The sequence below is a fragment of the Stenella coeruleoalba genome (assembly GCF_951394435.1).
Source record: "Stenella coeruleoalba genome assembly, chromosome: 3".
In the NCBI taxonomy this organism is placed as follows: Eukaryota; Metazoa; Chordata; class Mammalia; order Artiodactyla; family Delphinidae; genus Stenella; species Stenella coeruleoalba.
In genome coordinates this window covers 168,266,208-168,288,215 of record NC_137148.1, presented here as the reverse complement: position 1 = coordinate 168,288,215, position 22,008 = coordinate 168,266,208, and the positions used below count along the sequence as shown (strand labels likewise).

Sequence of the window (22,008 nt, the reverse complement as noted above, 5' to 3'; positions counted from 1 at the left end):
CCAGGGAAGCCCAATCCCCTATTTATAAGTTGTTTGCTATGGACACTTGAACTCAGAAAAAATGGTTTTCACATTTGGCTAGGCATCAAAGTCAACATCAAAACAAAACATCCCAGGCCCCACCCCTGAAAGACTGACTCAGGAGCTTTGCCTGGAGGCCAGGAACTTGCCGGTAAATATAAGCATCCCAGGTAATTCTGACAAAGACAGTCCCAGGCCTGTGTGTTGGAAAATGCTGACCTACAGAGTCAGATATCTGGGTGTCTAGAGTAGGGATTCTGAACTTTTGTTTAGATCCCTAGATGCTTTGAGAAACCTGATGAAAGCTGGGCACCTCCTTCCTCAGGAAAATGCTCACGTACGTGAAAAGTTCTGCAAACAACTTGAGGCAATCAACAGATTCCCCCAGATCCCCTAGAGGGCTGTTTATGGACATCCTAAGGATCGGAGACCCCAGGTTAAGAACACCTGCTGTGGAGGGTACATTTTTCTGAAGACAGGCTGGGACTTAGTCTTTCACATGTTCCCTATGCGAGGGAATGTATATCAGTGGGTGCTTAATAAATGATACTAACTATGAGAACTAGAATGTTGATCCTTGTGTCCACTCCTGTGAGTCTAAGCCTTCGATTCCACCAGACCAAGTACAGGGAAGTGGCGACAGTCACATTCCAGAATCAAGGGTATCAGTGCATCCCGGAAGCAGAGGCAGAGAGAGACCTCAGCTAACCAGGAGAAATCAGGTGGCATCATCTGCCTAGGTTTTTTCCTGGAGAACTGCTCTTCCTCTACCCTCCCTGTTAGTCTCCCGGCTCCACAGTTTTGGATCTGCTCCACCTGTAAGTTGTCACCAGAGGAGTCGCCACAAGCCTTCAACGCCCATCACAGTGTCCCTGTGCTGGAGCGGGCAGGGCACAGCCTGCCCAACCCTGACCTCCTGGGATCACCACCTCCATGGTGTCTGCAAAATGCGAGCCTCCTCCTGGCACCAGAGAGCAGAGGCAAGGTGCTCTCCAGGGGCCCCAGGGTTCCAGATGGGGACATTTTCCCAGCACTCTTCATACCAGCTAAAGAAAATGTGTAGGCCACGGAGGCGCCAGGTAGAGGCACCAAACCCCGGGGCCTATCTTCTGCGTTGTCCAGGAGCTGGGAGCAAATTCTGGGGGCAGGGCAGTTGAGGGAAGTCTTAAAATGTCCCACGCAAGTCTGATTTGGAACTCTCGGACCTTGACCTTGGCCCCCCTACCGGCCCCCCAGTCGCCGAGGGCAGGGGTCACGCCACTGGATTCCCAGGGTCCTGACAGTGGCCCGAGCCCTACACCGCCCATCCTACATGTCCTCGGCCAACCCTGAGCCTGCTGAAATGGAAAGGGCTTGCCCCGGGTGCCTAATTATGGTGAGGAGGCAGCAATTAAGCATAACAGGGATCCTAAGGAAGCACTGAGATGAGAAAGGCAGTTCCGAGAGGGAGTAGGTGCCAGCGATGGCCGGGCCGAGAAGAGAAAGAACGAGGCTGAGGACACACAACCATGGCGACCACCGGGGACAGCGACAGGGGGGGGAAAAAAAACAAAGTCACGAGTGCGCATGCGCAGCAGAGGCCACGGGCGTGACCTGGTCTCCTCCTCTGTACGCTTGCGCGCTGCTTTCTCCGCCCACCGCTGTAAGCGGAACGGTGAGTGGGTTTCCAGACAGCGCCTCTTGCCGGAGCGCTCGGGAATTCACGCATGCGCCTCACACTGAGAGGATTCGCACGTTGCCAGCAGCGAGCTCTAGGCGGCGTCATCCCTCCGGTCGGGACGAAGCACGCACGCGCGGAAGTTCGCACGCGGGAAGGGCGGGTGTGCACCGCGAGCATGCGCCCTGCTGAGCGAGACGGCGGCTCGGCGGGGTCATCCGAGCGCAGGCGCAGTGCGGTGTTTGTCTGCGGGACTGACGGGCGGCCGGGCGGTGCGCGGCGGCGGCGGCGGGGAAGATGGCGGCGTCCTCCCTGGAGCAGAAGCTGTCCCGCCTGGAAGCAAAGCTGAAGCAGGAGAACCGCGAGGCCCGGCGGAGGATCGACCTCAACCTGGATATCAGCCCCCAGCGGCCCAGGCCCAGTAAGCACGGCGGCGTGGGGGAGGGGGCGAGCGGGGCGGGGCGCGCGCCGCGGGAGGCCCCGCCCCCGCCTCCAGGCCCCGCCCCCGCTTCCGGGGCGCTCTAGCTCCTTCTCTCCGCCCCGCTCCTCGCTATCGGCCAGCGGTGAGAGGGTCACGGTGACCCGGGAGGCGTGGGGCCCGCGGGTTCCCGGGCAGCCCTTCCCCTACCTGGGGGTTCCCCCTTAACGGGGCCTGGGAGCCCAGTTACCCGGCTCCAGGCGAGGCCCCCCACCTGATGACCCGCCCCCAATCACCGGGATCCTCGGAGCCTCTGTCACCTACCCTGAGCCTTGCTTCTCCTACTTCATGCGACCGTGACTACATCCAGGTCCTCCGCTAACATGTACACATCCCTTTTCACCAGCTGATTCTACTCCCGCCATCTCACTGATTGTGTCAAGAGGTTCCCCCCTCCCCGTTCCGCACCTTGGTCCGTGTCTGGGATCTTGTCATTGGGCTCAGCGGACTCCCTCCCACATACAGTTTACCCATATACACCAGGCCCCCTCATACTCCTCTGACTCGTTTCACTGTTGCCATCTTTCTGGCTCCTCCAGAAATAAACACGCAACTCCCAAGCGCGGCGACTTTGTCATTTAGAATCAAGTGACTTCCCCATTCTTACACACCCACACCCATCCAGCCCGGGGATACCTGAGGCCAGTGCGACTTTATCTAGGCATCCCAGGGCACGTACACCTCCTTTCTGGTCCCACAGTCCCCGTGTCTCCCTGGCGTCTTGTCATCTGGAGTCAAGAGCTACCCCCCAGCACGCACACCTGGCTCGGAATCACCGTGACCACATCTAGTCTCCTTGTCATTTCCTGCATGATCCCCTCCCCATATCCTTGAAGCTCAGAGGGAGTCAGATTTTTCCCCTTCCTACAGACCTGATGAACAGCAGCCCACACACATGCTTTCTGTTTTTGTTTTTGGACGCACTGCGCGGCATGTGGCATGTTAGTTCCCCCACCAAGGATCGAACCCGTGCCCCCTGCGTTGGAAGTGCAGTCTTAACCACTGGACCACCAGGGAATTCCCCTGCCCACACACCCATGCCTTCTGTGTCTCTCTTGATCCAGCAAATTGCTCTCCTTTTTATCCCCTCTGATATGACTCCTGTGGCTTATGTAGCTCTCTGTGGAGTCATCCTGACAGGACGGGGAAGACACTTCCTCATCTGGGTTCCCCCCCCACTGCCTGCTCACCCAGCCTGGCGCCCCCATCCTTGTGTAGGGTCCACTCCCCATTCTCCCTTTCCTGACCTGGGCCCGTGTGGGTTTCTCACTGGATTGGGGGGGTGTGTGTGTGTCTCTTGGGGCCCAGAAAAAAACCCGAGGTGGCAGTGCTGGCACTGGACACTGCCTGGGGTAGGAAGCCCAGCCAGGACTGGAGGGTCCCCGCTGGTCTCTGCAGTGTTACTCCCCCTCCAACCCCAGTGTGGACAAGACAGGCCTAGGTACGGGGCCTGGGGTGCCTTGCAGGGTGGCTGTCCCAGGTGGAGAGCGAGGCACGGTGAGACCCATGGCGAGCAGGCCGCGGGGAGCCCCCTCCAGGCGTCTGTGTCTGTGTCAGCTCCATCCCATCCTCCCAGTTCTCCCATCTCTGTCGGTTTCTACCCATCTCTGCAGTTTGGTACCGCGTGCCTCCCCCTCTTCTCCGTTATGATTTGATTTGATTTCTTTTCTTTTGGACAAATCGGTGGTTTCCGTTGTGATTTATCGTGGTGTTGTTGTTTTTTTTTTTTCTTCCTTTTCCCCATCCAGTTATTGTGATCACTCTAAGCCCTGCTCCTGCCCCGTCCCAACGAGCAGGTACCAGCCTTTTTATCATCGCTGCTTGGACCTCTGCACCATTGACCTAACCGCTGCCCCGGCCGCAGAATGCCATCCCCCCCTTCCCCCTCCCACGTGCTCCGTGTGTGCGTGTGCGCGTGCGCATCCCCCCCTCTCACCCTCACTCTCTGTCCATCCACACCGTCCGCGTCCGGCCCACCCGGCCACTTCCTCTGTCTTCTCACCTCCCGCTCCTCCCTTCCTCTTGGGCTCAGGTTTGGATTCCCTGGAGGAGGAGACAGACTCCCTCACCGGCCGGGAGTCTGTCGCCTGCCAAGGGGGTCACGAGTGTCCGTGCGTGTGCCTGCAGGCGTGTGCATGAGCGGGGGGGAGGGAGAGCTGCTCATCCGCCTCAGCAGCCCAGCGGACCCGTGTCACCCCCTGGGCTGAGCCATGCTAGGCTTGGACTGAGTCCCTGTCCTCTCAGGGCTGGCGCACCCCAGGGGGTGGGGGACCCTGGGGGTTGGAGGGCAGTGAGCACTGAGGGCCTCCGGGCGGGAAGTGGAGGAGTCCCCGGCGCCTTGGAGGGAAGGCCGGGTGGAGCAGGGAGCAGGGTTGCAGTCGGGAAACCTCTGGAGAAGGTGGAATTTGAGCAAAGTCTCCTGGGAGGTGGGGGCAGCGCAGGGATGGAAGTAGAGGAAGCAGCCCCCCTAGGGGCGGAGGGCAGGTGCCAGTGGGTCTGGGAGCAGACGGGTGTGGGACATGCCTGTGCGAAGGGCGGGGGTGCTGAGAGAGATGGGGTGGGGGTCTGGCCTCATTGGTCCTTGTGAGCAGGACTAGGTTGGGAAGTGTGTGTGTGTGTGCACGCGCGTGCGTGCGTGCGCGCGTGCGTGCGTGTGTGTCGGAAGGTGAGGGGCTCTGTGGCTCTGCTGGAGACCCTGTGGCATGTCGTCTGCCCATCTGCGTGGGTTTGTGCCATGCCCTGTGTGCGTGTGCCTACGTGTGTCGACTGACAGCCTGGTACGTGTGTGGCTCCTGATGGCTGCGTGCTCCCCACCCCCCACCCCCGCCCCGTGTCCTTTCTCGTTCTCTCTCATTCATTCTTCTCTCTCTCTCTTTCCCCTTCAGCCTCTCGCTCTCATTCTGCCCTCCTGACCTGCCGTGGGCCCGGTACCACCTCTGTGACTTCTGTTCTCAGGGTCTTTGTCTACCTCCCTCCACCCCACCTTAGCCACCCTGCACCGGCCCCGCTCACACGCCTACCGTGCGTCAGTTTGCGGGGCTGGCTGGAAGCCTCTGTCCCCCTACAGCCTTGGCCCCGGGTTCTGGGGCGGCCCTCAGAGGGCCCGGTGGACTGTGTAAGGGAGGGGACCGACAGGACACCACACCGAGAGGTGTGGGTAGGAGAGGGCTGTGGTCCTCACTCAGAAAGGGGGCCCTGGTGCCCCCAGGGAACCTGAACCTGACAGGGATCCAGGGTCCCGGTGCAGGGGGAGCTCGAGGGTCCTCGGGAGCCCCGGAGGTTGTCCAGCCAGAGAGGGAGGTATTACGACTGGGATTCTGGCCCCGGCAGAGCAGAGCAGCAGGGAGGGCACGGGAGGAGAGGCCTCCGGGCCAGTGGAGGGGACTGGGCCCGGCCACGTCCCCGGGGTCCCCAGAGCTCTTCCATCACTCCCGCCAGGCCCTCCTAGGACTGCAGGCCAGGCTCATAGACCTGCCCCTCGCTCTGGCTGCGGTCAGGGTTGCAGGCCAGCAAAGCGCCTGGGCACCAGGTGCTGAACATACCTGTCTCTACCCGTTGATCACTGGGCCCACGTCACCAGGTGCCTGGAGAACTGTGGGAGGAGAAGGTGGGCCATGCGGGAAGTGTGGAGAGAGGAGGGGGCGTCAGCCAAGGGCTAAGGAGGATGGCAGGCCCCCAGCTCCTGGCCTGCTCTCCAGGGGAAGGTGAACCTGGGAGGTGCTTGTAGCCTGCAGCCTCCTCAGCCAGGGGCTCCCCTTCTGGAGGCCGAGTGCCAGGGTCTCCGGGGTTCAGGGGTTCACTGGAGGGTCATCACCCTGGCCCCCACTCCCCACCCTGGGGCCTGCCCAGCCCGGAGGCTCCTAGCCCCTCAGGGAATCCGCTCTCCTTTCCCAGGCCCCTCCCCGGCCTGTCTCTGCAGCGCGTCCTCTGGGCAGCTGGGCCCCGAGTCTCGGCTCCCGGCTGTCTGTCTCCCGCCCTCCCGTCCCCTAATGCCGCCTGCCCGTCCTGGGGTGCCCGCTGCCTGCACGCTGCCTGCCCGCTGCCTGCCTGTAGCATGCCCGAGCTGTCCGCATGCAGGCTTCTGGAAAGAACCAAACTCGCCGCCTGGCCTGGCCCCTGGAGGGGCTGTGCCACCTGGATCCCCTCACCCCAGCCTGGGGTCCTGCCCCTGCCTCGTCGGCCCTAGCTCCGCAGGCCAGGCCGGGAGGCTCACCGATGAGCCCGCAGGCCAGAGGGCGGCCCTCCCTGACCCTGAAACAGAGTGCTGGGCGAGGCAGCTGGAAGCCTAGGTCCCTTGCCCACTCTCTCCTCAGGGTGGTCCAGCCAAGGTCAGGCTGCCCACAGCGCCAGAGCTCGGGCTGATCCCAGCGGGCATTCCTGCCTTGTGTGGTCCAGAGTGTGGGTGTGGTGGCCCTGGGCCTGCTTCCCCGGCGGAGGTGGGGAGGAAAGGGACACAGCGGGGAGGCTGCCTGCCCGAGGGACGGCATCCGCCTCTGGGCCTCCGTTTTCTGTCAGGGGAGGCTTGGGGATGAACCCTCAGCCTCTGGGGACCAGCCCACTGCAAGCCCTTCCAGGTCAGAGGAGTGGGCGGGGTGCGGGGTGGGAAAAGGCACCCTAGGAGTGGTCTGGGAGCGGGGAGCTCCTCCAGCCCAGCGGGGCAGGGGGCTGTGCCGCCCTACCTGAGGGATGCCAGGGAGGGTAAGATGAGGGTTCCAGGCCCTTGAGTTGGGGCCAGCTGGGAGCTAACCCCCTCCCCACCCCTGGTTCTCACCACCCCAGCCCTGCAGCTCCCACTGGCCAATGATGGGGGCAGCCGCTCACCGTCCTCCGAGAGCTCCCCGCAGCACCCCACGCCCCCCGCACGGCCCCGCCACATGCTGGGGCTCCCGTCAACCTTGTTCACACCGCGCAGCATGGAGAGGTGAGCGGCTAGGGTGGCCGGTGGGAGGGCCGGGAGGTTGGGGCCGGGGCAGGGCGGGGCGCAGGGCAAGCCTCAGGGAGGAGCTGGTGAGCTCTGTGGGACCCTGTGTGTTAGGGGCTGGGGTGGCTTCAGGTTGGTCAGGACCCGCTCTCTGTCCCCTCAGCATCGAGATTGACCAGAAGCTGCAGGAGATCATGAAGCAGACGGGCTACCTGACCATTGGGGGCCAGGTACCGCCCTTCCCTCGGCCCCCCCAGGGAGGGTGGGCAGGACGCTGCTGGTAGGTCTGGGCTGGGGGTGGAGGGCAGAGGCCCGGTGGACCCCCAGCCCTGGCTCTCCTCGCCAGCGCTACCAGGCGGAAATCAACGACCTGGAGAACCTGGGGGAGATGGGCAGCGGCACCTGTGGCCAGGTGTGGAAGATGCGTTTCCGGAAGACGGGGCACGTCATCGCTGTCAAGGTGAGCCCGCCCCCGCCCCGGGTGGGCCCCGCACCCCAGGCTCGGCGCTAAGGCCCCTGCTGTCCCGTGCAGCAAATGCGGCGCTCGGGGAACAAGGAAGAGAACAAGCGGATCCTCATGGACCTGGACGTGGTCCTCAAGAGCCACGATTGCCCCTACATCGTGCAGTGCTTCGGGACCTTCATCACCAACGTGAGCCGGCCGCCCGCCCCCCAAGCCTCCCGCGCCCCCCGCCCCTCCCCCAGGACCCGAGCCTGTCTGGGGTGGGCAGGAGGGTACAGCCACCCCGCCAAGCCGCCACCTGCTGTCCCCGCAGACGGACGTCTTCATTGCCATGGAGCTCATGGGCACGTGCGCCGAGAAGCTCAAGAAGCGGATGCAGGGCCCTATCCCTGAGCGGATCCTGGGCAAGATGACGGTGGCGGTGAGCAGCTGGGTGGGGCGCGGGCGGGCGGGTGGTCCCCAACCGCCCCCCCGCCCCACCAGGCCCCGTCCCTGCCATCACTGGTGCCCTCCTCTGCCCGCGCCGCAGATCGTGAAGGCACTCTACTACCTGAAGGAGAAGCACGGCGTGATCCACCGGGACGTCAAGCCCTCCAACATCCTGCTGGATGAGCGGGGCCAGATCAAGCTCTGCGACTTCGGCATCAGCGGCCGCCTCGTCGACTCCAAAGCCAAAACGCGGAGCGCGGGTTGCGCTGCCTACATGGCAGTAAGTGGGGCCCAGCAGCGCCCGGCGGGCGGGCGGGCATGAGGGGCGGTGAGCCCACCCCAGCCACAGGGGTACATCCACCCTCTCCTCCTTCCCGCCGGCAGCCTGAGCGCATCGACCCCCCGGACCCCACCAAGCCCGACTACGACATCCGGGCTGACGTGTGGAGCCTGGGCATCTCCTTGGTGAGTTGGGGTCCCTGCTCTCCGAGGCCAGGGGTGGGGTCTTCTCGGGGTACGGAGGCAGGTGGCGGGAAAGGGCAGGATCCTGTCCTTGGCCGGCCCAGCCCTGCCCGTCTCTCTCCCAGGTGGAGCTGGCGACGGGACAGTTTCCCTACAAGAACTGCAAGACGGACTTTGAGGTCCTCACCAAAGTCCTACAGGAAGAACCCCCGCTCCTGCCCGGTCACATGGGCTTCTCGGGGGACTTTCAGTCCTTCGTCAAAGACTGGTGAGGGGACTTGCCTGGTGGCACAGCGGTTAAGACTCCACGCTCCCGATGCAGGGGGCCCGGGCTCAATCCCTGGTCAGGGAACTAGATCCCACATGCATGCCGCAACTAAGAGTTAAAGACTGGTGAGGAGCCCCGCCCCCGCCCTCCACTCTGGAAGGCAGGGTGAGGTCAGATGTGGCCCTGCACCCAGGCCACTGGGGAGGGGAGAGGGGCCCCAGGATGGTGTGGGGGCTGGAGCCCGAGCCCCGGGAGCTAGGAGTTGGGTTTGGACTCAGCCTGAGGGGACACCTGGCCCCAGGGGTATTTGGCAGGGTGGCCCTCGGGCTTCACCTTGGGGGAGCTGTGAACGAGCAGAGGCGCCCCAGGGCTAAGGGCTCTGAGTGTCCTGCACCAACTGGCAAGAGTAGCGCACGCGGGACGTCCACATTGGAGCCTCCCGTGGGGGAGCCCACCCACCCCTCCCATGGGCGTCTCACGGCCCACATAGGGCTTCTGTCACGGTGGGGGGCCCAAGCGCAGGCCCGGGAGGGTGTGGGCTTCTGCCCACAGATCTTGCAGACCCGACAACTCAGCCACGAGGGCGGCCAGGCCTCTCCTACCTGCTCTCACTTCTCTTCCTTTCCTCTTCTCCTTCCAGCCTTACTAAAGATCACAGGAAGAGACCAAAGTATAATAAGCTACTTGTGAGTACCCGGGGCCCTCCCCAGCCCCCATCCTAAGCCCCCCGCCACACTGGGCGCCGGGCCTGAGCAAGGCCAGCAGGGAAGACGCCCTCGCCCTAAGTGCCCTGCCTTGGGCCCCACAGGAACACAGCTTCATCAAGCGCTACGAGACGCTGGAGGTGGACGTGGCGTCCTGGTTCAAGGATGTCATGGCGAAGACCGAGTCGCCGCGGGCGAGCGGGGTCCTGAGCCAGCATCACCTGCCCTTCTTCAGGTAGCCGCACAGCGGCGGCCAGCCTACTGGGGGCCGGGGGCGTGGCCACCGGCCTCCCCTTCCCCACCCGGCCACCCAGCTGCCCGCCAGGGGAGCCCTGGGACCTGGACGGCCGCCGAGGGCTGAGGACAGAAAGTAGGGGGCGCCAACCCACCCCTGACTCCCTGCCCACCAGCCATGGACAGATGGGCCCACCAGGCCCCAGCCCTTCCCGTCCTAGGATCAGCCGGCTGTGCGCATCCCCTCCGACAGACACTGTGAACGGAAGACAGCAGGCCGCGAGCAGACTCGCTATTTATTCAGTTGTAACCTCTGGGCTGGGGCGGCCCCCAGGGGCCGGGAGAGAGCCGCCCGTCCTGTCCCCTCCCCTCCACACCGCGCTGTCCCACCGCCGCCTCGCACGCACATGCACCCTGGCTCCATCTCCCTCTCTCTGTCCCCTCCCTCTCTACCTCTCTGGCTTTCCCTGTCTCCCTCCCTGCTTCTGCCTCTCTCCTGGCCCAGGCCCTGCCACCCCCGGCGGCACCCCTGGGTCCGTTTAGGTCTCCGGCAAGCCATGAGTCAGTTGGCTGGCGTCCTCGCCCCGGGCAGGCGGGCTGGACGTTGTGACTGCAGCCAGACCCGGGCTGGTCTCTCTCTTTCTCTTTTTGATCTCAGGGGGTCCTTTTTGGAGTTTATCGTATTTTATTGTACTTGGTGGGGTGTTTGGGGGGTGGGGGGAGGAGAAGAGCTTGTTCTCATGGGGTTTGTCGGTACCTTCAGAAACTTTTACCAAAGTCATGTTTAGCTGCTTGTGGTGGCAGCCCCCCCGATGGCTCACGGGCGCTGGGGGGCTGGGGGCCGAGCCTTGGGGGCCTGGGCCACCCCGCCGGGGAGAGACTAGTCCCAAAGGTGGGCTCTGGGTGGGGGGCGGGGTGCTCCTCCCTCGGGGCTGGAGACTGGCCACAGCTTGTAGGGGTGAGTTGAGGACCTCGGGGGGTGTGGAGGGAGCCCAAGGGGCCGTGGCCACACAGGGTGGCCTTCAGGGAAGGCAGGCGTGGGGCATGGTGGAGGGCAGCAGGTGCCGGTGAGGCAGAGGCGGAGGAGGGAATGGGTGACAGGAGCGGGGGCCATGGGGCCCGGGGAGACAGGGATTGAGGGCACGTGGAGTGGACGTGGGGGGTCTGAGGATGTGTGACAGGGACAGAGGTGGGGCAGGCCGAGGGCTGGGCGTGTGGAGGCAGTCACGCCCTCGTAGTGGCCCTGAGCGCCCCTCGACTCACCCAGAGCTGGCCAGTCCCCAGCCCACACCGAGGCCCGGGCCCTGGGGAGCAGCGAGAGCAGGAGGAGGGGGTGTGTTTCCTTTTTGTTGGTGATGCATGCAAATCAAGTGGACAACGAAATAACAACAAAAAACAAAAGAAAACTCCAGAAAAACCACAAAAAGCAACCAACACCAAAGGTGAGGAAGCTCGCTGGATGTAGCTGAAGCAATCTAGACTAGGCGTCACTGTACCCTCCATCTAGCTCACCGACTGTAGTTACTACTAGGATAGTCACAAAACGCCGCATGTTTTAAAAAGTACTCGAAGTCATCTTTTCTCTGCCCCCCACCCCGGGGGTGGCCACCTTCTTTCGCTCCAATCCCCTTTGTGAGGGGAGGGGGGCAGGGTGCGGGGCCAGTAGGCCTGGCTCCCGCCCTCCCTCATGGGCCCCAGCCACAGGGGCCTTTGTGGGTAGCCGGGAAGGTCGCGTGGCTGGCCCCAAGGGCCAGCTGCCTGAGTTTATTTTTATTTAACTTTATTTTCTGTTTTGTGAGTGTGTGTCGGCCCGTTTCCCCTCCCCGCCTTCAGTGTTAAATGGGAGCCTCTCCTTCCCCCCTACCTTTCCCATGTCTCCCCCCCTCCACCCAGTCACCAGTCACCAGCCATCCCTCTCCATCAGGCAGAGGGTGAAGTGGGCAGGTGGGGGCCTGGGGCGGCCTGGGCCCAGCCCATGGTCTACAACCCCTTCTCAGGCCGCCAGTACTGCCCCGTCCCTTTTTAAAACGAAACGCCCTCGTTTGTAAATCCTTAGATGCTTGAGAATAAAACCCCTCCCTTTTCTTCTGCGGTGTCTGTGGTGTGTGTTGTGAGCCTGGCAGTGAGGTGGGGAAAGGGGCCAGGGAAGGGGTCGTGAGCCCCGACCTTGGGGCTTGGGGGCTGGTGGATGGGGCCTCTGCAGCGAAGAGAGACAGGCAGGGCTGGGGCCTGGGGGGGAGGTGTTTGTAGTGACTAGCCCCATATCTAATGGCCATTGTGAGGGACCTCCCCCCAGCCTGATAGCTACGGGTCTGGCCAGAGAGCCCTTAATCCCCAGCAGGCCTTGGCCGTGGGCTCTGATGTCGGCCCATCAGTGCACCGCCCCCGCTCCTTGCCTCCCCAAATGGCCCCCCAGCCAAGGCCAGAGCCGCCTGCCCGCCTGCCTGGCCCAGTGCTGCCTCAGCCGGTCCAGCATGCTGGGCACCGCTGTCCTGCTGCTGGCCCTGCTCCCAGGGATGACCACCTTGCCCAGCGAGTCAGCTGGTATGTACAGGCAAGGGGACGTGGCCCAGCACACCCCAACTCCCGTGTTACTCTTTCTCAGTGCACCCTCTCATCCACCCCGCCTGGGGGAACGGGGGTGGGTGGGAGGTGGGGTCTGCACCGTCCCCCGTTTTCCAGGTTCTCTGGGATCCCCAACTTCTTCGAAGTCCCAGCAGCCAGGTGAGACCAAGGGCTGTGGGAGGGGAGCAGTCTGCGCCAATGCTTTTAGGGAGTGTCTGTGCCGGTAATTCTGGACATTTGAGAACATCCTTTGATGAGGACCCCAGCTGAGCGCCTCCTTAAGGCGGAGGTCTTTGTCAGTGTGGTGCATGTGTGTGTGATCACACACCCCAGTGGAGGCTCCCCTGTGCCTCTACCCTTTGCCGATGCTGCCCTCAGCCTGCGAGTGAGTGAGGAACACTGACAAAGGGAAAAGGCCCAGACCCGTGTGGCCGGGCTGGGCCTCCACGATGCCCAAAGGGCTTGGGGGAGAGCGCCTTGCTATTCTTCCCTCCCCTTAGAAAGGCAAGAATGGGGCCAGCACCCTCCCCCCAAACGGCCCTGCTGGGACCCCAGAGGAGCCCCTGGTCCTCGGTGGATGAGCGAGGGGTTCAGACTCCAGAAGGGGAGGGCCTTTGACCTCACCCAGGCTGACCCTCCACCATCAGGTGCCCCTCGACCCCTTCCGGGCCAGGGATTCCCTCGCTCACTGGGGATGGTGAAGTAGAGGTCTGGGAAGGGGGCTCCTCCCCAGGAAGGCGCAGCTTTGCGCCCAGGCTCAGGGGCTGGGCTGGGATGTCCCCCAGGTCTCCAGCGGGTACATCCCAGCTGCTTTACGGCTGGCGGTGGGAAGCGCGGAGCCGAGCGCGGGTGAATCCTCCACCGCAACTGCATCCATTTTCCAAAGTAGGCAGTGGAGGCGAGGTTGGCTCACTTGCCAAGGGGGCCTAAGGGACAGCGCATCCTCCTTCCCCTGTGCCACCCTTTCTCCCTGCCAGTGTCCCCGTTCCGCGCGGCGCCAGGGCCCAGGCTGCGCCGACCCCTTTTCAGTCTGGAGCTGTCGGACGCGGAGGACGCCTTCCCGCGCCGCGCGGGGCCGTTGGAGGTCCCGGCTGACAGCCGCGTGTTCGTGCAGGTACGGGCGCGGGGCTCACCGAGGCCGGGTGGCAGCCGGTGGGGGCAGCCAACCCTGACCGCGACCCCGCCCCCCAGGCGGCCCTGGCCCGTCCCTCCCCGCGCTGGGGCATGGCCCTGCACCGCTGCTGGGTGACACCATCCTCACGCCAGACCCCGGGCCCCGCCCTGGCGCTGCTGCGCGGGGGCTGTTCCGCTGACTCCTCGGTCACCTTCCCGCCACCGCGGCCGCTCCCAGGTGCCGCTCGCCCCGCGCGCTTCAGCTTCCGCCTGCGCCCGGTCTTCAACGCCTCTGTGCAGTTCCTGCACTGCCAGCTGAGCCGCTGCCGCCGCCTCCGGGGAGCCCGCCAGACGCCTGCGCCTCTGACGCTGTCTCCACCGTCGCCGGTGCTCGGGCACGGGGCGGGGAATCTGGGCGCCCGGGCCCGTCGGGGCTGGGCACAAGAGCCTCTGGCATCTGAGGGAGAAGCCTCTTAGGGTTTGGGGATCTGAGGGTCTGGGAGCTTTTGGACCTGGGGGCGGAGGTACCTCGAAACTGGGAGTAGGCACTGGGTCTCAGGCTGAGGTTGGGCGCAGGGGCGTCCGAAGGGGCCGAATTTCCAGGGGTCTAGTATTGCGACACCTGGTTGCAATATAGTGCTGGACGCTTAGATCTCTTGGGAGCCCTGGGGACCCGCCCCTGGAGCCGGGGCCCTGACGTCCCCGCCTCTTGCCTCCCCCTCCTCCCAGTGTCTGCCTCGGGATGAGGCGTGCGCGGGCGCCGGCAGTGGCCGCGATGAGAGTCTGGGTGCCGACAGCCCTCACCTGCACACGCTGACGCAGCCCATCGTGGTCACGGTGCCGCGGCTGCCCCCCAGTGAGCACGCAGTAGTCCTCAGCGGGGCTCTCTGGGGTCGGGAAGGGGGATGGGGAGGACATCTGAGGCATGAGCCCGGTCTCTGCGTTGTACTCCTCACAGGGCCACCCAAGGGCGTCCCCGGCAGAGCCGTGCGACCCGAGCCTCCCGCGCCGGCCCCGGGGGTCCTGGAGCCCGCGCCGGTGGTAGCACTTGTGTTGGCCGCCTTCGTGCTGGGCGCCGCTCTGGCCGCCGGGCTCGGCCTCGTCTGCGCTCACTCAGGTACCAACCTGCGTCCGCCGGGATCTCCGCCTGGCCCCCAGCCTATTCCCACGCGTCCGGACCCCTGGTCGCGGCGATCCCAGCCTGCTCGGGCCTGACCATCCCTAGACCTGCTTCCGCTACGCCTGCAGCAGCCCCCCAGGGGGCGCCCTTGCCCCGGCCCAGCGCGCAGCAACCCCTACTCCTCAGACTGCCTTTCCTCTCCAGCGCCCCTGCCCCCCGGCCCGCCCCCGACAGCCTCGCCCAGCGGCCCCCCGCCCAGCAGGCCCCAGTGAGGCAGGTAAGTGTTGGGGGGAGGGAAGAGGGGGAGTGTAACCTGGGGCCGGTAGGACGGATGGAGGAGGGAGGTGATAATGACTCTTCATAGCGCGTTCTCTCTGCCAGGCGGAGTACCAAATGTTTTACGCATATTAATCCTTGTAACAAGCTTCAGGTAGATACTCCTATAATCCCCATAATAGATATTTAAAAATGAGACACTCTCTGAAATTAACTTGCCAAAGATCACAAAATGTGGTGGAGCTGGGATTAGAAATCACGTAGTGGGTGACTCGCGGCCGACTGAGGGCTTAGTGTCGTAAGAAAGCACCTCAACACCTCAGACAGGCACACTAGGCAAGGAGAATTCGGGTTTCAGACCTAGCACCCACCCTCGCCCCGGCACACAGACTGATGGGGCGGCCAATGATCGGTTGGGAAGGGGGTGACCTGCCGTAGCGTCCTCTACCCTGCTCAGCCTGAGTCGCCCCTCTCCAGAGATAGCGCGCCCCCAACAGGGTCCAGAGACATACCAGCCACAGCCTTGGACCAGGCCCGCCAGGACCTGAGACTCGATGGGACTAAGATCCCTGCGCCCCGCGCCCCCTCTTGCTCCTCCTCCCACCCTCCCACCTGGGCTCAGAATAAACATCTGGCCTGAACTGCAGCGTTCTGAAGTCTGCGTGCGCGCGTGGCGCGGGGGTGGGGATTCCGGGGTGGAAAAGGTCCAGACTGGAGGGGTGGAGCTCTGGGGCGGGGCTCATACGCCCTTATATATACGTGTGCGGTTACCGCCCAGGGGAGCCCCAAGGGCATTTTGTCCCAGACAAAAAAGGGACACCCAACCCCACCAGCTTAAATTTAAAAATAAGCCTCGCCTCCTTCTCCACCCCTGCACCGCCCACCTGCCTTCTCAACCCCAGGATTTCTCCGCTCTCCACTCCCACCGCCCGGACCCTGCCCTCGCTAGGGCCTCGAGCTCAGGCCTCTGCTCCAGTCTCCTCTCCGTCTAGCCTAAAGGTCCTTAAATCCCTCCTGCCCGAGCTCCTCCCTCCCCAGAGCATAGACAAGGGGATGACTATTAGCTCCATTTTACGGTTGAGGAAACTGAGGTTCGGCAAGGCCAAATCACTTGCTCACCAGTCAGGGCTGGCCGACCCCACAGCCCAGGCTCTTGGCTACAAAGCACATAATAGGAGTTTCACAAGACGTAGTTCTGGAAGGGAGGGAGGGCACGAGATCTAAGAACTTGGCTCCAGTTCACGAATGAGATAGAATGCGGGCGGGGGGTCTCGTTCGCCCCCGCCTCAGTTAGACGCCAGTCTCCCCATTACTTCCCGGGGAAGCAGTTCCCTTCGGCCCGCAAACGCAGAGCCACGCCCCCATCTACTTCTGCCTCCGCGCGGGGTCTTTTGGCCCCAGCGGCCGCCGTAACCCCGCCCACTAGGGAAACGGCCCCGGAACGACGACACCGCCCTCACCCGGCTCACCGGCATGAAGCCCCCGCAGCGGCGGCGAGCGGCCCCGGCGCGCTATCTGGGTGAGGTGACCGGCCCCGCGGCCTGGAGCGCCCGCGAGAAGCGGCAGCTGTTACGACTACTGCAGGCGCGACGGGGCAAGCCGGAGCCGGACGCCGCCGAGCTGGCCCGGCAGCTGTCGGGCCGGAGCGAGGTCGAGGTGAGAGGGGTCTCGGGATGGGAGCGAGGCTGGAGGTGGGGCTAGGATGTGTTCGGGGCTGGCGGAGGGGCGGGCCCTGGGAGTTGGCGGGACGAGAGTGAGGCTGGGGGCGGGGCCTTGGAGTGGGCGGGTCGAGGGTGAGGCGGGGGCGAGGTTGAGGAACCGGAAGAACGCCGGAGGAGGCGGGATTAGTGCAAGGCTGGGCCTTGTGTGCCTGCGAGAAGCTGAGGGCGGGGCGAGGGCGGAACATAGCCGAGAGGCGGGGCGAGGAGGAGGCAGTGCTGCGGCAGGCTGAGGGGCGGGGCGAAGCCAAAATTTAGGAGCGGGGCGAACTCTGAGTTAGAGCGGAGGCCCCGGACTGGGTGGAAGGCGCAGAGGGACTGGGCGCGAATGAGGTTGAAGTGAGTCAGGAAATGGGGCGGAGTGGACGAAGCGGGCAGGTGACTAGGGTAGTACTTAGCAAAGGGTGGGCCCTGGCTGCGGGGAGGAGCCAGAACCAGCCAGGGCCTTACATCTTTGTCAGGTAGCTGGTCACACCTGGGGCCTTGGCCCAAGACCCCTGGGCAGAGTCCCTATGACCCTTAACTCCGGGCCAGCGGGAGGCTAGGGAGCAGTGGCCGGCCCTGGAGCAGGCAGTGGACTGCCTAGCCCTGGGCTTCTAGAAGGTCCATTTGGCCTCATCCTCTCACTTCCCCAGATCCAGGACTTTCTCCGGCAGCTCAAGGGCCGAGTGCTCCGAAAGGCCACTCGGAGGATGCATCCAGGTGGCCCACAGGGTCCCAGGCGCCGGGAAACACAGACCCCGGCCCCCATCGAGGTGAGGCGGGGCGAGGCTCCCCAAGGCCGGCCCCTGGAGGATGAGGTGGGAGTTGGGGGGATAACCTGGTCAGGGGAGCCGCAGGAGGGGTAGGGCTTGGGGGACTCCTGAAGGTTGATCCGTGAGCACCTTCTGGTTACTCCACCCAGGTGTGGATGGATCTGGCTGAGAAGATAACAGGCCCGCTGGAGGAGGCCCTGACCGTGGCTTTCTCACAGGTACAGCCATCTGCCAGGAAGGATGGGGGTATCCCGGGGACGGGGTCATATATGTGAGTCTCATTAAGCTGGACCTGGTTCCTGGGTCCCTTCCTCTTGCCAGCTCTGTGACTCTGGTCCGTCACCGGACACCCTAGCCTCAGTGTCCGCCCTTCTGAGGCCCTCTGCTGAATGTGACGCCTTCCTCAGGGTGGCAGGGAGGATTTGGAGGTGGAAGGCTGTCTCCTGCAGGGCAGGGGAGTAGCCCACGGGGACACTTCTGCCTTTCCTTGCCTGATCTCTCTGCCTGCCAGGTGCTCACCATCGCAGCCACGGAGCCCATCAGCCTCCTGTACTCCCAGCCCCCCAAGCCCACGCAGGCTCGTGGAAAGCTACTGCTCCTCAGCGCCCCTGGAAGGCAGGAGGACCTGGGCCCTGAGGCTCCTGGCCCCGCCCCCAAGACACAAGGCCCTGCCCCTGAGGCATCCTCTGAGTCCCTGGCTGGCCCGTCCGCTGAGGAAGACTTTTCTGTGGACTTCGAGAAGATCTACAAGTACCTGTCGTCCATCTCCCGCGGCGGCCAAGGCCCGGAGCTTTCCCCAGCTGGTGAGAAGGGAGGGGCTGATGATCTGGGGGTGGGAGTCTCCGGCGGCAAGCCCCGCCCTTCCCTCACCCGTTCCCTTTCCATCCATCACCAGAGTCAGCTGTGGTCCTTGACCTGCTCATGGCACTTCCTGAGGAGTTGTCCCGCCTGCCGTGCGCTGCCCTGGTTGAACATATGTCAGATACGTACCTACGCCTGATGGCCCCCCAGCCCGACCCTGCCAGTGGGGGCCTGGGGTCTGGGGCTGAGGATGACGGGACAGGTTCCAGGGGGCAAGAGGAGGCTGGCCAGGCCACTCCTCAGGCCCCCGAGAATGCTGGGCCCAGCGAACCGATATCCACTTGGCAAGCAGCTGGGATCTGCCCCCTGAACCCATTCCTGGTACCCCTGGAGCTTCTGGGCCAGGTGGCCACCCCTGCAAGGTGAGGGGCCCGGCACCTCACCAGACACACCAGACATCGGTGAGCCCCCAGGCCCTCGGTCCTGCTTGGGCTGGCACTGGGTTGTCACTGAGGATCTTGGCACGGCGGAAGGTCCCTGATGCAGTGTGCAGTACAGGTCGCCTTTAAGGTGCTCGATACAGCGTGGGTCTCAGAAATGGAAGCACAGGGAATTCCCTGGTGATCCAGTGGTTGGACTACACGCTCTCCCTGCCGAGCGCTCGTGTTCAATCCCTGGTTGGGGAACTAAAAGCCCACAAGCTGTACAGCACAGCCAAAAAAACCCCAAAAACCGAAGCAAAGTTGTACAGGGTTTCAGCCATAGAACTGGGGTGGGGGGGTTCCAGCCAGATGGCTGGGCTAAAATCACCCTCAAATACTCCCCCCACTGGTTTCTCATCCCTTCTGAAGTCCTGTGTCCGGTGTCCTGTAACTGTGAATAAAGTTCTGGTCTATACCCCTGGCTGTCTTTCTCCTGTGAGTGAAAGGTGGGAGGGGGCCTAGAATCAGAGGTAGGGAGCCATAGCTTGGAGTCCTGGGGACGGAGCGGGGACATGCCAGGGAGGAGGGTGTGGTTTTCGGTAAAGGCCACTGCACCAAGTCCAGTCTGATGCCATCTGGAGCGACCTTGGCTTGGCTGTGAGGGGACCCTTGGTGATTGTTTGGAGGGTCTAGGCCTGAGCCTGACCCGTGTCGGGGAAAGGTTTTCAGAGCCCGATGACCCTCCATCATACAGACGGAGGGGAGAGGCTAGCAGAGTGAGGGTGGCCAGGTCGGGGGAGCTGGACTCCTGACCACCGGAGGGTTAAAGGTGGGCTGCCCATGTGGCAGGAAGTTGGAGGGAGGGGAGTGAGTCCCTGAGGTAGCCTTGGGGAAGCAAGTGGGGGAGGGAGGGAGAGCTGGAGGGGCCTTAGGAGCAGGAAAGGGGGGGCAGAGCTGGGTGGAGGAGGGGGCTGGGGTCCTGGCCGTGACCCAAGGTCTCCAAGTCCCAGAGGTGCTGCCAGGTCTCCCTGCGCGGGGCCCCCCTCCCTCAGCCTCGATGAGCGTGTGGATTCAGGGGCAGGTTGGTGAGGGCCGGGTGAGGGAACCGGGTGTCCTCCTACGGCACCACCTTCCCCCAAATCGAACCAGTCCTCTGAGAGCCAGTGAATTTTCTGTTCGCAGAGCCTGTGCATTCACACAGCCTTCCTTTTATAGCCACGCTCGTCTCTCCCCACACACACTGCACACGGCTCCCCCCGGGGGCGCACAACACATCTCGCAGGCGGGCCGTGGAGCGGAGCCAGCCCACTCCATGCCCAAGGACTCACAGCACCAGCCCCTTGGTGTCCAAAGTGCACATGCTGATGGTGGGACAGAGGGACCAGGCCAGAGAGGTTTGGGGCTGCGGGTGTGGTCACAGTACCAGAAGGCCGTGCCAGTTCTTGGAGACAACCTCCAGGGCTGGCTGAGGGCACCCCATCCAGGCTCCCTACTAGCCCAAGTCCATTCCACGGCCCCCAGAGTCTCCTCAAGTCAAGGGAAAGAAGGGTGGTCCTGGCTGTTCCTGGAGCGAGGGGGATGGATTATGCCTTGGTCCCCCAGAGTGTACATCTGGGTGTTTCGCAGCCCTGGGCAGCTGTTAAGAGTGTGCAGAAGTCAGCCCTGGGTTCAAATTCTAGCCTGGCTAGAAGCCAGCTATAGGCAGGTCACTCAACCTGCCTGGACCCGAGTCCCCCGGCCTTGTAGAATGAGGATGCTAACAGGGTCCTGAAAAGAGAACAGACCAAGTACAGGAGGAGCTACCTCAGCACGCTGCTTGGCATGCAGTAAGCGCTCAATAACAGCTTTTATTAATACCGTGGGCTCAGAGGCAGGGAGGAGTGAGAAAGCAAGGGGAGAGCCTGGGAGGGGGGGGTTGCAGGAGGAACCAGGGGGAGGTGGCAGGAGGGCCAGTGAGGGGTGGAGGTGGTGACAGAGGGAGGGGCGCGCTGACCTGAACTGGGGCCTGGGCTGGGGGCGGGAGGGAGCCTGTCTGCCCTCTCCCCCCCATGGAAGAAGCCTCGCATCCTGGACACAGCAGCCATTGTCGCTCTTCAGTCACTGTCTCCGGAGCAGGCCCCGCAGGTCATATTGGTATGCAGCGTCCACCTCATGGGCCCAGGAGAGCCCGCAGGCCCGGAGCCCGAGGAGGGGCTCAACACTTGGCGGGGGCGGGCGGCGGGGGAGTGAGGATGGCCAGAGGACAGGGGAGGGAGGGGAAGGGACACGGGGGTCCCCGAACCCGGGAGCGGACATGACACTCATGCTCGGCGGCAGGGCAGTAGCAGAGCCACCTACACGCTGGGGGCGGAGGGGCGGGCGTCCTCTTCCCACCCAGGCTTTAGAGTCGGGGGCCAGCCGGGCCGGTGAGTTACGGAGAGAGGACAGGGCGGGATAAAGGCACGAAGTGGGGCTCCGGCCTGGCCAGGAGGGAAGATGGGAGGGGTGTGAGGGGGGAGGGGTTGGACTTATCCTGACGCCCTCCCCCCTCGGGCTGCGGGCTCGGGGGCAGGATCCTGAGCGCGGTCCAGGCCCGGCGGCGCACCGTCGGATCGGCCCCGGGAGAGAGACCCCGCGGAGGGCCGGCCGAGGGCGCCGCACCGCTCAGACCAGCGCGTAGTCGAACTGCCCGCGCTCGAGCGCCTCCTTGTGGTCTGTCCAGGACGAGGCGGGCATGCGGCTGTAGGGGTCGAGCAGGATACGCACGCAGCGAACCATCAGCAGCACCAGCACCACGAGCAGGCACAGCACGAAGGCGAACACGGTGCGCTGCTCCGCGTCCAGGCCCGCGCCTACCGGGGGCCCCGTCGATGGCGGCAGCGGCTCGGGGGACAGCGTCCACGTCGCGCTCATGGCTCACATCGCCGCGCGCCCTGCGGAGGAGGGGGCCCGCCCGTGAGGCAGGGATGAAGCTGCGCCTTCCCGCGCCCCCGCGTCGTCCCCACCCGCCGCCCCCCCACACACCCTGCCGAGCCCCAGCCCCCGCCCGCGCCTTTGTCCCCTGGCTACGCCCATGCCTGGCCCGCGGGCACCCAACTCCGGGCGTGCGCGCAGGTGGGGACGCTAAGAGCAAGGAGAGGAAACCCCGACCCGGCCGGCCCGCGCACAACAGGTGCGAACGCGCGGCCCGGGCTGCGTGGTGGGGGGCGAGACCCGGTTCCCCCACCCCGCTCCCTTTGTTCTTGCGTCCTGGGGACCCCCCTCCCCCACTGCCCCCGCCCCGCCGCGCCCCTCACCCTGGCCTCGACCGGGACCGGGACCAAGCGGCCGGCAGCCGCGCTCTCTTCCGGGACCCGCACCCGCTCCTGGTCTCTCCCCGGTGGCCGCGGCGGCGGCCCGGACTCTGCCCACCCCACCCGCCCCTGGAGCGGCGGAGACCGAGGCAGGCGAGCTCCGCGCCAGCCGGGCCGCCGCGGCTGTTCCCATGGCGACGGGGGCGGGGCCGCCGCGGGGGGCGGAGGCTACGCAGGGAGCGGCGCTCGGGCCCGCGACCCCGCCCCGTCCTCCGGGAGAACCGGGCCCCGCCCAGAGGCGCCGGGGAGACCACCGGCCCCAAAGAACC

At 64.5% G+C, this 22,008-nt stretch overlaps 4 protein-coding genes across 7 annotated transcripts; 3 read left to right on the top strand and 1 right to left on the bottom strand.

Moving 5' to 3' along the window:
- Window positions 1-1,922: 1,922 nt before the first annotated feature.
- On the top strand, window positions 1,923-11,716 carry MAP2K7 (mitogen-activated protein kinase kinase 7). Of its 3 annotated transcripts, none has more exons than XM_079917943.1 (12): window positions 1,923-2,099; window positions 3,905-3,952; window positions 6,936-7,077; window positions 7,241-7,307; window positions 7,424-7,537; window positions 7,610-7,729; window positions 7,854-7,961; window positions 8,097-8,249; window positions 8,354-8,434; window positions 8,557-8,699; window positions 9,340-9,385; window positions 9,508-11,716. In XM_079917943.1, exons 1-12 carry the CDS (start codon window positions 1,976-1,978, stop codon window positions 9,640-9,642), a joined length of 1,281 nt encoding a protein of 426 aa, XP_079774069.1. In that variant the 5' UTR covers window positions 1,923-1,975; the 3' UTR covers window positions 9,643-11,716. The 3 variants fall into 3 exon arrangements, with proteins under 3 accessions (XP_079774069.1, XP_079774068.1, XP_079774070.1); XM_079917942.1 differs by having other exon boundaries at window positions 8,070-8,249; XM_079917944.1 differs by lacking the exon at window positions 3,905-3,952 and having other exon boundaries at window positions 8,070-8,249.
- A 395-nt stretch (window positions 11,717-12,111) lies between these two features.
- On the top strand, window positions 12,112-14,707 carry TGFBR3L (transforming growth factor beta receptor 3 like; the record flags this gene model as incomplete). The annotated part of the gene is made up of 6 exons (XM_079917288.1): window positions 12,112-12,181; window positions 13,180-13,316; window positions 13,394-13,702; window positions 14,045-14,171; window positions 14,274-14,432; window positions 14,640-14,707. The coding sequence occupies 6 exons, from the start codon at window positions 12,112-12,114 to the stop codon at window positions 14,705-14,707; spliced, it is 870 nt and encodes a 289-aa protein (XP_079773414.1).
- SNAPC2 (small nuclear RNA activating complex polypeptide 2) lies at window positions 14,694-18,882 on the top strand. Its single transcript, XM_079917287.1, has 6 exons — window positions 14,694-14,712; window positions 16,138-16,367; window positions 17,065-17,184; window positions 17,334-17,402; window positions 17,696-17,987; window positions 18,080-18,882. The coding sequence occupies exons 2-6, from the start codon at window positions 16,185-16,187 to the stop codon at window positions 18,409-18,411; spliced, it is 996 nt and encodes a 331-aa protein (XP_079773413.1). The 5' UTR covers window positions 14,694-14,712; window positions 16,138-16,184; the 3' UTR covers window positions 18,412-18,882.
- A 1,251-nt stretch (window positions 18,883-20,133) lies between these two features.
- On the bottom strand, window positions 20,134-21,972 carry CTXN1 (cortexin 1). Of its 2 annotated transcripts, XR_013827619.1 has the most exons (3): window positions 21,683-21,972; window positions 20,401-21,319; window positions 20,134-20,174 (listed from the first exon to the last, which is right to left on the bottom strand). XR_013827619.1 is itself a non-coding variant. In XM_079916958.1 (2 exons), the coding sequence occupies exon 2, from the start codon at window positions 21,297-21,299 to the stop codon at window positions 21,051-21,053; it is 249 nt and encodes an 82-aa protein (XP_079773084.1). In that variant the 5' UTR covers window positions 21,300-21,319; window positions 21,683-21,972; the 3' UTR covers window positions 20,236-21,050. The 2 variants fall into 2 exon arrangements, 1 of the variants encoding a protein (XP_079773084.1); XM_079916958.1 differs by lacking the exon at window positions 20,134-20,174 and having other exon boundaries at window positions 20,236-21,319.
- Window positions 21,973-22,008: the final 36 nt, after the last annotated feature.

What these genes read in the sequence shown, in the direction of transcription:
- MAP2K7 (XM_079917942.1), top strand. Translation starts at nt 1,976, where the DNA reads ATGGCGGCGTCCTCCCTGGAGCAGAAGCTGTCCCGCCTGGAAGCAAAG. An exon ending in CCCCCAGCGGCCCAGGCCCA is followed by an intron (nt 2,100 to 3,904) that starts GTAAGCACGGCG and finishes TTCCCCATCCAG; the next exon opens with TTATTGTGATCACTCTAAGC. An exon ending in TCGGGACCTTCATCACCAAC is followed by an intron (nt 7,730 to 7,853) that starts GTGAGCCGGCCG and finishes CTGTCCCCGCAG; the next exon opens with ACGGACGTCTTCATTGCCAT.
- SNAPC2 (XM_079917287.1), top strand. Translation starts at nt 16,185, where the DNA reads ATGAAGCCCCCGCAGCGGCGGCGAGCGGCCCCGGCGCGCTATCTGGGT. An exon ending in AGACCCCGGCCCCCATCGAG is followed by an intron (nt 17,185 to 17,333) that starts GTGAGGCGGGGC and finishes TACTCCACCCAG; the next exon opens with GTGTGGATGGATCTGGCTGA. An exon ending in TGACCGTGGCTTTCTCACAG is followed by an intron (nt 17,403 to 17,695) that starts GTACAGCCATCT and finishes TCTGCCTGCCAG; the next exon opens with GTGCTCACCATCGCAGCCAC.
- CTXN1 (XM_079916958.1), bottom strand. Translation starts at nt 21,299, where the DNA reads ATGAGCGCGACGTGGACGCTGTCCCCCGAGCCGCTGCCGCCATCGACG.